This window comes from Herpailurus yagouaroundi, unplaced genomic scaffold (assembly GCF_014898765.1).
Source record: "Herpailurus yagouaroundi ecotype Mexico unplaced genomic scaffold, PumYag 163, whole genome shotgun sequence".
NCBI classification, from domain to species: domain Eukaryota; kingdom Metazoa; phylum Chordata; class Mammalia; order Carnivora; family Felidae; genus Herpailurus; species Herpailurus yagouaroundi.
The window spans coordinates 45,129,634-45,145,865 of NW_024412404.1; the positions used below are offsets into that span (position 1 = coordinate 45,129,634).

At 41.2% G+C, this 16,232-nt stretch overlaps 1 protein-coding gene across 8 annotated transcripts in view; it reads right to left on the bottom strand.

The window, feature by feature from the left end:
- SORCS1 (sortilin related VPS10 domain containing receptor 1) overlaps positions 1–16,232 on the bottom strand; it is a 495,821-nt gene that overhangs the window by 52,711 nt on the left and 426,878 nt on the right. For all 8 annotated transcript variants that reach the window (XM_040486379.1, XM_040486377.1, XM_040486376.1 and 5 more), the window contains exon 24: positions 9,744–9,843. In XM_040486379.1, the coding sequence (XP_040342313.1) occupies positions 9,744–9,843 (100 nt within the window). The remainder of the gene's footprint in view (positions 1–9,743; positions 9,844–16,232) is intronic.

A 16,232-nucleotide genomic window follows, 5' to 3' on the forward strand; every position in this document is an offset into this window, starting at 1 on the left:
TTCTTCTTCTTCTTCTTCTTCTTCTTCTTCTTCTTCTTCTTCTTCTTCTTCTTCTTTTTATGGGGCCAGAAACATCTCAGGAAAATATGGTGAAGAAAGAATCTATTAGAAGCTAAAGAGCAACCTCAATGCTGGCCTCTGATATATTTATGAAAATAACACATTCATGCGATCACATTGGGGAAAGGAGTATGTTTAGATATGCTGGCACCCGTTATTACCTGCCATAAAGCCATAGTGGCTTAATAGTTGTCGGAAGCCACTGAATCCACACGACTGTGAAAAAGCCTAAATATTTGCAGAGGACAAAAAGCGTTTATTTGGGGGAAAAATAGAAGAAGGGAAAAATACTACTAGGATGACTTTACTTACAAAGATTTGTGAATGATAACTGTGTAGATACCAAGGCAACCAGAGACTAAAGGGATGGATGAATTTATTGGCTGTGGAAGAATTTCACTAGTACTAATTTCATCCCTAAATGGAAAATGTTATTGCAACAATTTATTTCACTTTACAGTTCAGAGCCCCACAACTCTACAATATGGCATCTGCATCCATAATGATGTCACTTAGATGATATTGTACTTTCTAAAGCTTCTCAACTGATGCTAATTCCACCTTCAAGTGGAAAGTCTCTTTCTCAATGTGAAAGTGTTGCACACAATTCACGATGTATCCTGACCTAGGCTGAAGTTCTGGTTCCTTACCCCCTCCCACATTTACTCATAACATATCCAAGGGTAGCAACTGAAGCCTGGAAATATTAATTTTCTAATATCTCTGAGATAGTTATCTTTTTATTACACCTAAAAAAGAAATTCAACCAGTCAGCAGCAACGATGGAGGCCAAGGTAACACAAGATAACAGTTTTATTAAAAACCCACACATATCCTTGACAAAGGACCCTAAACCTAAACAGCTTCAACAAGGCAACTGCTAGACAGACAGGATGGGGTGGGAGTAGTTTGTATTTAAAAAAAAAAAAAAAAATATATATATATATATATATATATATACACATATATATATACACACATATATATATATATATATATATATATATATATATATATATATATTTAACCTGGAATTTGAGGCTCTTCCTTTGAGCAATATTAACCTTTCACATTTTTAATCATCTGCATCCAAAACTCTGGAAGAGCAGTGACCCCGCTGGAAAGCTGAGGGTAGAAGATCACCCTGGTTCTCTAACGCATGCAAAAAATACAGTGAAATGCAGAGGCATCATTTTCTGCTCCCACTAGCACATTAATAGCATCTAGATAATACAATTTGTTCAACTTTCATAAAACTCATGGCTATTCAATTACATCTGCCACTAAGATTCTAGTTCACACTTTAATCATTTTTCAACTGCCTCTCGGCCACAGCTCTTGGCTGGCCTTTGCCATTCATCTAGATAACGGATATAGTAGATCTCAGATTCACAGACATGTTTCATTTTTCCCCCCTTCCTCCCACTGCCATCTACCCATTCTGCCAATTAGGTTGGCTCCAGATATGCGGAAAAATTACATTTTAATGTTTATTACTAATTTCCTCCTACACTTAATATCACAGGCCTTTCTTTTTTAATGCGTGCTTCTGTTTTAGTGGATGCCCTGAGCTATAAATCAGATTTATTGCTGGCGACAGACACGCACATTCCCTTGTTATACAGATGGAGTTGTGTCTGTAAAATGCTCTATGGGAGTGGTTGGTGAGCCTGGGGAAAGACCTGGCTGTATACACATCATTTGGGGAACTTGTTAAAAATGCACATTACCAGTATCACTCCTTGGGATTTGATTTATGTGCAGGAAGACCTGAAAAATCTCTACTTTTGTGAAGCTGTCTAAATAATCAGAAAGCAGAGTTGGGTCAAGAACAGATGCTTTATAACTGGGTTCGTCTACACTGGCTTATACAGAGTCTTTCCAACCATACATGTTTCCAGGGAAGGATCAGTTCCAGCACTTCTAGCTTTTGTAGGTCCTCTGTGTGGCAGCCACACCACGTAAGTTTCAGTTTATTTGTCCAATAAGTCATTCCTGTGAGATGCAAATCATCCCCGTGGTGCTGTTGTTTGTAATGTAGTGTGAATCAATCTAGTTAGGTTTTCTGTTCTCAAATAAAATAGTACCCCTTGCTTGTTCAGCCTTTAACTTCCATTCTCATGCAGAACCTCATCTCTTCTACCTTGAAAGAATCAACACATTTTTAAGCTGTTTTCCCCCACTCCCAGGGCCAAATGTAATCACTGAATTTACTCATGATGGTGGGTTCTCACCGCAACAAAGATACAGAGTTTGAAATAGCTTAGAAGATTTGTACCAGCAATTAGGGCTTTGATCTATCCACTGTCAGCAGACCCCTCCTACCCAGGAATCGGCTATAAGGTGGTACATTCTAGCTCTGAATTGAATGTGCAGTCTGCTCCTGGTCTCACCAGGGTATCAACGTTCTATTTCCAGCTTCCAGGTAGAGTTTTCCTCTCATCTGCTTTATGATATCAAACCCGACATGAACCACTGATCTTTGGCAACCAAAAAAGAGGCTCCTACTTCTAGGGCTCCGTCTCTATCAGATAAGTTACCATCTCTTGCCTCGTGGGTTGAAAACATCTTCTAAAATGTGTAAAAAAATGTTGTTAAAAAGAGAAAGCTTATTGACTGTTGCCCAAACTTATTATTTAAAAAAAATCCTTCTTCCATCTGCCCCTTCTTTCCTTTTCCATATGCATCATACTTTGCAATTTCAAGGATGCATTATTGAGGGTTTTCTCACTAGCAAGCATGGGTGATGAACAACAAAGGTTGTAACATAAATGGAGTATCAAATAATGGCAGATTTGATTTCCCTGAATTTATCCCTCTCTCTTGCCTCTGCTCATAATTTTACCTTCAGTAGATATATCAATTAAGGATATTTAAGGATATATATCTAGATACCCCAAACCACATCAAATTATGCATCACTTTATACATAAACCACACAAAGTCACCTTGCTCTGCCTCTGCTCAACACAGCCCCTCAACCTGGCATGCTTATTTTCTCTTTGTTTTGGTGAATCCGTATTCAACCTTAAAGCTCATCTTTATTGAACCTGGCTGCTGCATGGAATATTTTTCATCTTCTTTATTTAGAATTAGTAAAGCTTCCTGCAAATCACTGTTGTGCCTCAGGTTCAGCCAGTGTGGACCGAGTGAGGCTCCTAGCTCATCTCACATCACCAGATGAACCAAAGGTTTAAAGGACTAATTGCAAAGTAAGGCACAGTGTCACGCGAGGAATAAGGTGATAAATCTGAAGTAGACCTCGCCCTTGAGTAAATTCCAAGTACGAGGGGCAATGAGAAAAACCGCTGGCATTTTAAGGATATCTTCTTCTTCTTTTTTTTTTTTTAATTTTTTTTTTCAACGTTTATTTATTTTTGGGACAGAGAGAGACAGAGCATGCACGGGGGAGGGGCAGAGAGAGAGGGAGACACAGAATCAGAAACAGGCTCCAGGCTCTGAGCCATCAGCCCAGAGCCTGACCCGGGCCCCAACTCACGGACCGCGAGATCGTGACCTGATTGAAGTCGGACGCTTAACCGACTGCGCCACCCAGGCGCCTCAAGGATATCTTCTTAACAGCTTAACTTTGTCTTTTCATAAGCACCAACAGAGATCAAATGCTCTGCATCTGATTTGAAGCCTTCCTGTGAGTCTTACTGGAAAAACTCTCCCTGGGATGACATCGTAGCTCTTAAGATGTGGAAGAATGTAGGTAAATAAAAATAATACCAAGGAATAATAGAAGGCCAGGGTAAAACCATGGATGAGAGAGAGCTCAAGGGAGATGTCACAAAAGATGTGAAGAAGGTCTGGTTTGACAAGGTCAAGATAGTGCAATCTAACGTGTTGACCCTGAGCTCTGCCATGAAGTGAGGCACAGTGTGGCCTGGGAAACACTCCTGCCAGTGACCAGGGCAGGGAAATAGGGCTGCTACGTATACTTGGTGCAGTCTCCTTCTGGAACAGCTCTCCTGCCAGTCCTTCTCTTCCTCTCTAGGTTTCCTTAATCTGGGACACAGAACTCTAATTTTTCTTCAACTTTCTCATTTCCCACAACGTGGATATAAACAATTATAATGCCTCTTGAAGGGACATGTGACATAAGAAAAACACAAAGATGTGCTTTCCGCAGACGCTTATTGGAGAAGAGAAGGCCAGGTCTACCTCACCAGTTATTTGTTAAGAGGCAGGATGTCATGGAACAGATTCACAATCCAGTAGACTGAAGCTAAAGGTTCACTGAGGGAATGGGATATTGAATATATCTCTAGTGGTTATAAATTATTTACACATCTAATTATTTATAAAGGCAATAGTTATTGAGCACCTGATATGTGCAAGTTCTCTGCTAGGTACAATGGTTACCATCATCACTAGACAAATATAAATTTAAAAAGTCCATGTGAGTTGAGAGAAGGAATAGATGATATCCTGGGTAAAAGTCTCTAGAAAGACAACCATGCAAATGTTGGCATTGATTTAAGTCTTAAAAATCAAACAGACTTAGGAGATGCAGAGAGGTGGTAGATATATTCTAGTTGAGAACAGCATGAGCAAAGGTACACTTCAGTCAAAACACCGGCGTTCTAGTCCGGTACCTGGCTTGATCGATTTCTACTCCTTTTTCCCACTCGCTGGGTTGTTGCAGAACATCATGGCCTTTGTCCACTAAACATGGCTGCTTTCATGTCTCAAAAGCCAAAGAGAGCCACTCTGGCCACGGCCCTCCCTCAACTTCTTGTTAATAGTCTCATTCTCTCCCTACTCACATGCAATTTCAAATCCCTTTTTTCCACAAAGAGAATTTCAGAAACCTAGCTGTCATGAGTGGCTGAGCTCTCAAGAGGAAGTGAAAAGAAACGGAGAAGCACAGGAGTGGCTAAGAACAAAACACGGATGGCGTTCAAAGTTTAGCTCAGTGTAGATACCAAAGCTAATGAATTCCCAGGTAGAACATGTAGGGGGAAACAGCCTAAATCCAGTCTCTAATGACATCCAGACCTAGAAGTGCTTACCTTGTGTTCCCATAAAAGCAAACAGGGAACTGAATTTGAAAAACAAAATAAGGCCAGTAAATTCCTGAAAGGAGACAGTTCTTTTTCCTTGGAGACAAACCAAATTATGCACTGCCTCTCTCACCAGCAACATACTCTGGCTCAAACATTTTTAAAAGAAGCCTGCTGAACATCTGCTGGGCAATTAATGGCATGCAGCAGTGTGCTGGAATGGTCCCTAGGAAGGTATTAGCAATCCTGCTTAGGAGACATGAAATGTTGCAAACAGTGGTCCTTTTCCCTTTTTCTTTTTTCTTCTTTTTCAATTTTTATTTCCTCCTGCCTGCAGGGGGGATGAAAGGCAGGGAAAGGGAGTGAGGTAGACATTCTGCCTCAAATACTCTTCCTCACTGTTTTGCTCTTTCCCCCAGGGACCTTCGGCCTTCTCTTCCTAGCCACCCAAACAGGAGTGTGCTAATTTCAACTTAAAGAAAGTCTTGGCAGACACAATCTGCTACTCTGTTCGAACAGTTTACAACATCGAATGGCTAGGGCTAATTTAGGAGCAATCTCCAATGGGAAACTGATCCATCACACGTTTCACTTCCTTGTCACAGTCATTAAAGAGAGCACACCTTAACCTAAATCTTGCCTTTTGCAGTCAAAGTGAGGCCAAGAGTGATGTTGCACCAGTTCTAATGCAGTGATGGGGAACATGGCCACACTCAACACAGCAAGTCTCCAACTCCGTTATTCCGTCAGCCCTTGACATCCTCTTCCTTTACTCTTCAAACTGGAGCTGATTATCTACATAGAAGTCTACATCTACTCCAGTCACTGGGCCAGTCATAATTGATCAATAATGCCACTTGATCAATGTCTGGAAGTCATTCTGTCAAAAGGTCCTACTCTCCAATCTAACAGAGAAGAACCCTGAATAAGCCACAGTGGTTGGAAGTCAAAGACTTCTTCACTCTCTTCCAACTACCTAGTCTAACATTGGGGTTTTGCCTTGAACTACATTTTTTTTTTTAATTTTTTTTAACGTTTATTTATTTTTGAGACAGAGAGAGACAGAGCATGAACAGGGGAGGGGCAGAGAGAGAGGGAGACACAGAATCTGAAACAGGCTCCAGGCTCTGAGCTGTCAGCACAGAGCCCAATGCAGGGCTCGAACCCACGGACCGTGAGATCATGACCTGAGCTGAAGTTGGACGCTTAAGTGACCAAGCCACCCAGGCGCCCCGAACTTCATTTTTATTTTATTCTCTTAGTAATCTTGCATCATATAGATCTATATTGCAGGAATTTCTTCTTCAAATGTCAGTGTGCTTACCTGAGCACTGGTAACATACCTTCCTTTTGCTACCACTTCTTCCCAGAGATCCGCCCCCCAAATTCCCAGTGGTGGAACGAACTATAAACATTAATTGGATAAATTTTCCAGATCCTCCCAACTTTGCATTATTCCTTGCCTGCTGGAACTTACACTAGTGTAATTAACCCTCATGGTTATCAGGAATGGACTTTCTTTCCTATCTGCAACTATGAATCCCACATGGATGCTTTTGGATGCCTTTGCTATATAGGTTTCCCTTGGCCAAGATGTGGCCAAACCAGTTTCAGCTAATCGCCCATTTCTTTGATCCCTATTTTTCAGCCTGATCCCAGCTCTACCAGTTGTCATTACAGGAAAGCCTCCTCAGGTAACATTTAAAATAAGATTTCGAATTTAGCAAAATATTCTGAACCATCTCTGGAGTGTGATGTGATAATCGGTTAAATAAAAGTCAGGCACATAAAATAACTGCTAGAGTAGAAGCATGGGAGGAAGCAAAGGTGGAAAATGCAGGTGGCCTCCAGAGCTGAAGGAGTGGGGTTAGTTCTCTGCCTCATTTAACCGAGGACAGTCCCCTTACCAACAGAGGTCCCAGGTAAACAGTAAGGGAGGTTTTTTTTCTAATAAATGAAGCTACTCCACAGAAAAATATGTTGCTTGAAGATAGTGTTTGTTTAGAATCTGAGTAGCTGTAAAGCAAATTTTGCACTATGGGGGATGGGCTAGTTGGCCACATCCCTTCAAACCCAGAGTTCAGTGTGGAGTATGGCTCAGTTGTCTTTAACCTCTAAACCAAAAGGGAACAAGGAACTCTAGCTGTCATAGGAGAGGATGGTAAAGTTCAGTCTGCCACCTAAACAAGCTGGACTGTCTAATTAGATTGATTGGTTAATCTATTTATTTATTTTTATTAAAAAAAATAATGTTTATGCATTTTGAGAGAGAGAGAGAGAGAGAGAGAGAGAGAGAGCACAAATGGGGGAGGGGCAGAGAGAGAAGGAGACACAGAATCTAAAGCAGGCTCCAGGCTCTGAGCTGTCAGCACAGAGTTCCATGAGGGGCTTGAACTCTCGAATCATGAGATCACGACCTGAGCTCAAGTCAGTAGCTTAACCGACTGAGTCACCCAGGTGCCCCAATTGGTAAATCTATTGAAAACAATTTGAAGTTGTTACGTTTCAGTCATTTGAAAAATGTGTCAATGGCGTGGCTATGATGCCACATGGGAATGAGTGCAACTGATATCCTTGTACTTTGTTTTCCAGTACAACCAGCCATGTGTAACTGCCCTGTGTCACCACCATTCACCAAAGACCACAGGTCAACCTTTTGGGAGGAAACAGCTCATCTAGATTATCAAATGCCCTGGGATAAGTTGGCAGCTTTCTTTCCTGCCTGAGGCTTAACAGTTGCTCTCACAGGTGTTACTTAATTGTTCTCGATGTTCTCACACTTTCTCATTTTCTTCATGGCATTTTCATGAGCAACACAACTCAAAAAGGGGCATTTGTTAATTTGTTCCTTGTGTGGCTTTCTCCAGTGATGGAAGCTTCATGAAGGCACAGACTCTGTCCTATGCTGAGGACATTGCTTGAATCAGAGTTGGAAGGTACTCGCCTTCCAGGTACAGGTACAGGTACAGGTACAGGTACAGGTACATGCCTGTTCAATGGATGAATTAGGATGACAAGCTGGAGAATAGAAAATCAGCCCTCCTCAATCCTTCTTGCTCTGAAGGGTCATCTGAAGTGATACTCTGACTCAGTTATGTCTCCATTCAATCACCTTGATGGCTTCCCAGAGCCCACCAAAGTAAGTACAAATGGCAGCCTGGCATATTTCCATACTCTACTTCCATATCTCATCCTCACAACAGTGACTTTTAAGTATTTTTTAAGGCAGTGGGATTTTTTTTTCTAAATAAAATAGTTCATGAAACCCTAATAAAGAATAAAAAAAAACAGAATCCAAGGAGAAAACAGGCCAGTGGCCAACCTCATTGGCCTTCCTCTAGACCTAGGCACACCTCCAGAATGTCCAGACAACCAGAGAAGGGAGGTGGAAGTTGCTGTTTTATGTCCCCACTTATTCAGCATCTCCCAAACCCTGGAGACTTTCATGATCCTTCCTTGGGGCTTTGGTGCTTGAAATGATCTCTGGAGGTCAATCCTTTCTATCCATCGAGGTTCTTCCCAAAGACTACTTTCTCCGTGAAGCGTTCCTGTATCATTCTGACTACACACAATTTCTTTCTGTTTTACATTTCCTATACAACTTTGATTGTTAACAATAAAAAAAATAGAAAGAGAAACAATGGCTTACTATTATTAGTGCCAGGCACTACTCTAAGTACGTTACCCGAATTAACTTAATCCTCACACAATCCCATGGACACAGGTAAGAGTGCCACCTCTAAGCCTCAGAGATGTTAAGTCTCTTCTCAAGGTCTATATGGCAAGGAAGTGAGGGAGCAAAGATTGCAACCTATGATCTGGCTGCAAATTTGCAAAATCTAGTGCTTAAGTACATCAAGTCTCTATTTAAGCATTTATGCATTTTACTCATTAAGATAACCCGTTACTGCCCATTTCCCAACCCCACGGCACCATCACCATTGCTGCCACCAAATTTTGTCACACCTCAATCAGATTATATGTTTTTTGAGGACAAAGACCATTTCCTATTGGCCTTTGTATTCCATGGTATACCAGAACTATACTCTGTAAAAATACGTACTCAGTAAATATTAATTTATTATTAATGTAACACAAAAATATGTATTTATATACACTTGGAATTACCTGAATTATCACTGAGATTTCTATATAGACTTAGCAGGAGGATCCCCCAACCACCTTTTGCAGGTGAATAGACAGAAACTCAAGGATACTGAGATCATGCGTGACCAACTTAGGGTTGATCTTGGCTATGGCCCTGTACAGCTCTTAAGTCCTGGTTATTTCTACTCACTATCTTAAAACTGAAAGAAAGAAAACTCTTGATAACGTAAATAACTGAAAATAGAGTTCTGCAACAAGATCAGAAAAAAGGTTATTTGTAAGGTTAACTTTATTTTTGAGACTCCTGCTGAGACAGAGCATGTCATCATTTGAGGAGTGTGTATCCAGGTGATTCCCTGACAGTTTTTGCTGGTGCCTAAGTAGAAAAGTCACCTTACTCTTACAGGTCCTCATTAGGGCAAAAATGCCAGGCAAGGGAACCTCCAAAGACTGATGCCCTATTTCTCGTTAGCAGTGGTACCACCTTGTCTTGCTAAGATGAAAAGACAGACTGGGATCCCCCTTTGCTAGAGCCACTAGCCCAAAGCCAGGGACCGGTAAACTGACCTGCTGTTAAGTGAGCCGCATGGACAAGGATTTGGACCCCAGGCTTCAGCTCAAAGTGCACCGAGTTTTGATTGAGCTTGTGGATCAGCAGTTCTGATATCTGAAAGAAGAAGTGTCAAAATGAGTGCCACCAAAACTGTCATACCAACTACATGTTGAGAGATACTTACTGTAGTTACCAAGGCATCCCATGAGTTATATAAATGAGTCTTGTATGATTCTGAATTTTTATTCCAGAATATGCAGACATAATGGTGTTTTAAGCATGACCAGAATTTACACCCAACAAAATAGGACAAATAGTAAATATAAAAATTTATGTTCTTAAAACATTATCCTATATTATCCTAGAAAAAGCCATGCCCAGTTTTTTGAAAGAGCATTTGTTATACATAAAAACTTAAGTGATTTTGTACAATTTACATATGTGGTGAGGTTTGTATTCATTTATTTTACTTTTGATAGTAGACTCCATCTCATCTGTGCTCCCTTCTCCTTCCCCCAACTGTATACTGTGGCTTTCACAGAATACTTTATGAATATGTATTGAATGGTAAATATAGTCCTGCTTAAATAATAAACAGCACAATCTAGGTAATGCATTGGCTGATCCTTGTTTCATGCTTATGGACATCAGCTAAACAACTCCCCAGGCTGACACAGGTGTACTGGGCAGACCTATGGAATTCTGGATCACAAAATATTTAACCCTAAAAAGAGGCAAAGGACCATGTTTCAGTAGGAATAGCATAAGGACAGTTTTATAGACAAGGCAGTACTGTGCACTTGTTCAAAGTAGAAAACCCAGCTCAATTTTCTTCTTCTTTCGAACAATTTCTGAAAAGATATTAGGGAAAAGCACACCCCTGTTATTTTTATCTGGACTCCTTGCCTTACTTTTAACATTCTAATCATCAATTTAATATTTTATTTAGTATGCTATTTAAGTCCAATTAGATGCTTTCTGACCCACCATTTTTTTTTCCCTTTTATATTTGTTGAGTTTTATGTAGTCCACCGATTTGCCAAAATGACACCTTTGATTGATTCCTTTTATCAATTAAGCAGGGGCTGATGGCTTTGTTTTGAAGCAGAGAGTTCCTGGCGGAAGCCCCTGATGGGTAATGGAACTGAACTGCCCTGCACATGAACTTCTTTGCTTAACAACGGGAACTTGGGAGGACTGTCAGTGACCCGCGGTTCAACACCTGGGATCCAGTGCAAGCTCAGCGTCTCAAATGCTTTCATTTGGCAAGCCATGCAGAAAAACAAGTCTGTGATACAATTATGGTGAAAACAACTTTATCCTCTATATTAGGCTACTCTTTTTCCTGGACACGAAGGATCTTCCAGAATGCTCCAGGTTTATAGGAACAGATTTTTAACACAGACTATATAAGATGTTTTTCCTCTGTGATCTCTAAAGTGTTGCAATGTATAGGTTCCTATCGTATCTTATAATTCAATTGGTAAGTTTGTTATGGGACTCTGACAGAGGATTTTTAGTAGAGGTCAATCAGAAAAGTTTTGGTTATGAAACAGACACACACAGACACAGAGAGAAATATGTACAAATATGTGTGAAATATATGTGTTTATATACATATGCATATATGTGCATATATGTGTGTGTGTGTGTGTGTATATATATATATATATATATATTTTTTTTTTACATTTGTAGTAAATTATTTTGACTCAAATAGGAAAGACTTGTCAGAAGTAATTGAAGAGCTGCCTTATTTTGCAGAGTCCATCTTGTGGCCAAAAGGGAAACATTTATTTGCAAGAGAAAGACTTCCTTCTTTCAACCAGTTGAAGTGATATTTATTTCTTATTCCCGAAGATGTTTTTTCCTCAAGTGAGAGATGCAAATAACTAAACCAGAAAATAGAGTTCATCAGAACAACAAATTTCTAATTTATAATCTCCAGGAGAGTTCCTTGTGAGATAATTAACTTCCAAGATTTGTTTTGGTTTATAACATTACTTCATTGGATTTATCTGTATCATTTACAAAATTAAGCAGGCTATGCCAAAATAATCTGGTAGCAGAAAGTAAGTTTCATGTAGTTAACTTGCATCAAAGGACATGCAATAAAGAACACATATCTGTGGGAAAGAAATTATGCACAGAAACAAAACTAAATGAAATGTACATTGCACACAAGAATGATCTCAATCATAACCATGCAATTCTCTATTCAAATAAATTAGTATGAAACTGTTGACAGATTTGGACAATATTTAAAATTTTTTCATGCCGCTTGCACAATTATTTACCCTATATTTTTCATCAGATCCTAAGCTAAATACTTTTTATTTATATAATACACAGATACATAATATACCATACAATTCATATGCATGGAACACTTTATAGTGGCAGAGTTGTATATTTGTTACTATCTTTCTAACACAGCCTGATGGTGTCTCCATGGAAAGGACCATGGATCTCACCGGACATACCTAAGTTTACCCAGTTAACAGTTGAAGAGTTGACACCTGAGTTTGGTTTTGTTTGACTCCTAATCCTGGGGCATTTTCATTAAAAATGTTTTCCTCGAACCAGGTGACAAAAAGAGAGAGCAAAAGATACCTGGAAAGAGGTCTGGCTGATCAGGTGTAGGAAATTAAAACAAACAAACAAAAAAACAAACCAAACTGTAGCATTTCAGTAATTATGCTGCCATCTCTTATTCATCTGTGAGGTGCACGGCTTGTGACAGCAGTCCCATGTCAGCTGACCAGTATAAGCTGTGGGGACAGGCAATTGCCAACCCTCTCCTCTGGTCTGCCACATCCTGTTCACCAGTTAATACAATTTGTAATGTTTGGAAGAGACTTCGGCTACAAAAGGAGTGGAATAAGCTGGAATCCATAGGGATTGGCATATCCATAGGGAATCCAGAGTGGCAGCAGCCTGAATGAGAAACACAAAACCTGGCATGATACAAACTAAGTGGAATAATGTGTGGCTGCTGGGACACTGAACCTGCTGAAGCCAGTTCTGTATATTTATTTTTCTCTTACTGTCCAAAGTGTGCTGTCTTAGCAAATTTCATGTATCCTTTGTGCTGTGATCCCTCTCCTGCTGCTCTCCTACACAGTCCATTTTCTATTCTCCCTCAGCTAAATAATCACGATCAAAGAAACAACATATTATTCTTGGTATCCGCCTCGTGGCGGACTACGCGTGTGATTCAAGTTTCAGTTGAAGTACCAGCTAAAAACACAGTGGGGACGCGATAAAAATGCTGGGAAAGCTGCCATCAGAAGAGCATAGTGGGAGGGACCTGCTACAGAGAGAATGCCAATTCTCTTCCTTATCTTCTTCACAACATATAACATTAAGTATAGCAATCAGAATAGGCTAGGTTAGGCAGAGGGAACAGGGTTCGAATCTCAGAGGCTTCAAACAATGAAGGCATATTTCTGGCTTACATTTCCTACCCCTTGCAGGTAGGCAGTGGTGCTCATTATGGTTACATAGGGACACAGCCTGGTGGATGCTTCTACCCACAGCACTACAGGAGAGAAAAGAGCCCTCAAGGGTCTACAACTGGCATTTGAATACTTCAGCTTGGATGTGACACAAATCATTTCTGCTCCCAGCGCGTTGGCCAGAATGAGTCACACGGTTCTGCCCGCAGAAGAGACTCCAAGGTACAACCCTATCATGTATCCAGAAGGCAGGGAACTAGAAATATGTTTTTTAATGTTGATTTATCTATTTTGGAGAGAGTGAGGGCGGGGCAGAGAGAGAGAGGGAAAGAGTGACCTGCAAGCAGGCTCCGCGCTGTCGACACAGAGCATGACGCCAGGCTTGATCCCACAAACCATTAGATCATGACCTGAGCTGAAATCAAGAATCAGATACTTTAACCGACTGAGCCACCCAAGTGCCCTGAGCTGGAAATATTTAGTCTACAGCAGTGATGGTTACCACACAAAGAACACATTTAACATACAAACAATTTTAAATGAAACCAATAGGGGAAAACACACTCTCAGGTTGTAATGGAAGTGTCAAACACTGAAACACGAAAAAAGAGAAATTTAAGGACAGAGAAGTTGGTAAATCTATGAAACTTATAAGCCAAAGAAATGGTACAAGGTCAAACTACAGACGCAAAATGGTCGTTGGCAGATGTATCAATGATAAAGCTACACTGGGCCAAAATACTAATGTTTATCTCTGAAGTTGGCAGGAGGAATGCAAAGCCTACTGAACGTAGACAGCATTCTGGTGCCATGTTCAGTGATACTTGCCTGTATTGACCTTGGAGCTGACCCAAGTAGATCACTCCTGATCCTGTTACATTATTAAGGTCCTTTCAAACAGCAGTTGAAAAATCATCTTTTTGGAGTCAACAAAGAAGGATCTCTTTGAGGGATCCCTCAACAAAGAGGGAGACCTTTCCCACTTCACCCAGCATAATTTTTGGATTATATCATGGAGAGGGCAATGGAACCAAACACGAATTCTATCTAACACCAGCATACTCCATTCCCTTCCTTCCTAGCCCCAAAGAATCAGCTTGATTAAAGTGCCTGAGAAGTTTCCTGCGTGATATAATGAAGAAACATTGGTTATACATATTTCCTTCCCTTGTATTCCCCATCACCAGCTCTAAGTTTCTGTCTCCCTTTGCCATATTCCTTCTGGTCCAACTCTTACCTAATCAACTTTCAATTAGAGTTTCCTGCCTTAATGCTCTTCTTCGGAAACTCCAGAGTATCTCTGTAATTCATCTCCCCATGTTAAAAAAATCTGGACAGGGCAGATTATGCAGGTAATAGTCTGAGATTATCAATTATATTTCATAATGAATCTTTAATTCCTTAAAATGCTGCTAGTAGACTGTTCCATTTCCAGAGACACCTTTCCTTTCTCTGGATTTTGAATTTTTTTTTTTTTAACACTTATTCATTTTTGAGAGACAGAGAGAGATGGAGTGCAAATGGGGGAGGGGCAGAGAGAGAGGGAGACAAGGAATCTGAAGCAGGCTCCAGGCTCCCAGCTGTCAGCCGAGAGCCTGATGCAGGGCCCAAACCCACCAATTGTGAGATCATGACCTGAGCTGAAGTCAGACGCTTAACCAACTGAGCCACAGGTACCCCTGGATGGTGGATTCTGCATCTGTCAAAGGTATATGGTAAGAGAGACAGTTAAGGAGAAAATTCATTGTTGATGGTTGACATCTTTTTCCATAATCGTTTTGTTTCTTCTAAATGTTTTCATGCCCTTTAAGATTCTGCAAGACAACATGTAGGCTCCCTATCTCCCCAGCACAGCATCACAAACAACCTTGGCAGAACATGATGGTCTTTCCTCCTTCCAGGAGAGCCAGATACAAATCAGTTCGCTTCCAAGGACTCAGAAGCAAGGGAGTACAGGGTGGGGGGCCGGGGGAAGGTTGCTCCGTACCTGAGAAGCTGAGGAAGCAGGATGTGTTATCCCTGATGAGGCCAGCTAAGGGCAAGTGAGCCTTTTCTTACTCCCCAGAGATCTGAAATAAAGACTGGTGGAACCCTCCCAGACAGAGGTCACTTGATTAACCCTGCCCACGTTATCCTGATAACAAGGTCAAGTACTTCTCACTGTGAGGAATTTTCAATTTATTTCACAGACAAGATAGCTTGATCTGAGCCAGCATCGCCGTTCCCCCAGGGAAGCTAAGGGAGGAGAGCCAAGAGCCCTTTGCTGGGGCCTCACCCTTACAATCTTCTGGGTCCATCTGGCCAGGGTCCCACTTCTTCCCCTGCTGGGAGATCTGTGCTGTATATTTACAAGAAAGCAGCTGGAGCATTAAGAGAGGGGTAAGGTCAGCCTTTCCCAAGTTCCATCTGGGATTTGAGTGCCAGACTTCAGGGCGCAGTGAGGAGGGGCGGGCGTTCCTTCTTGTTATTTGGATCTGCTTTGCATTCATTTTAAATTTCTGTGGGATTTATTACAAAGGGAGTCACTTGCATGTGTCTCCCTGGTGTTACTTCTCTCTCCCTATTTTTCTTTGAGGAACCATGTCCTTCCCCATCTCTGTCCAGTTGATTCTGGAGAGGCTTTCCGAACCCCTGATCCAGGCAACATATCAAACCTCTGAGTTGTCGGAGGCGGCACTCTGTCTGTCCGACTATAGGGACTTGTAAGAGATGCCTGCTTCACCCAGGCTAAGCCAGTGCAGACTCCCGTGGCGCTACTGGGTGAGAGGCAGTGCTTCCTGAATGGGGCTGACCGGCCAGCTGAATCGAGGCTGGAGATTCCTGTGGCCACCCTTGCCTTCCTGCCCGTTGGCTTCGTTCTCACATGGTAGCAAAGAGATGGGGAAAAGAGGGAAGGAGGAGCGTGTTTGGTGACATTTTTGGTGGCTCTGAATTCATCCATGTGGGCACTGTATCCTTGGACCTTCCAGTTAAATAAGCTCATAATGTCACTGTTTTTCCTTAAACTGGTTTAAACTGGTTATCTGTCAGTCGCAATCAGAAATA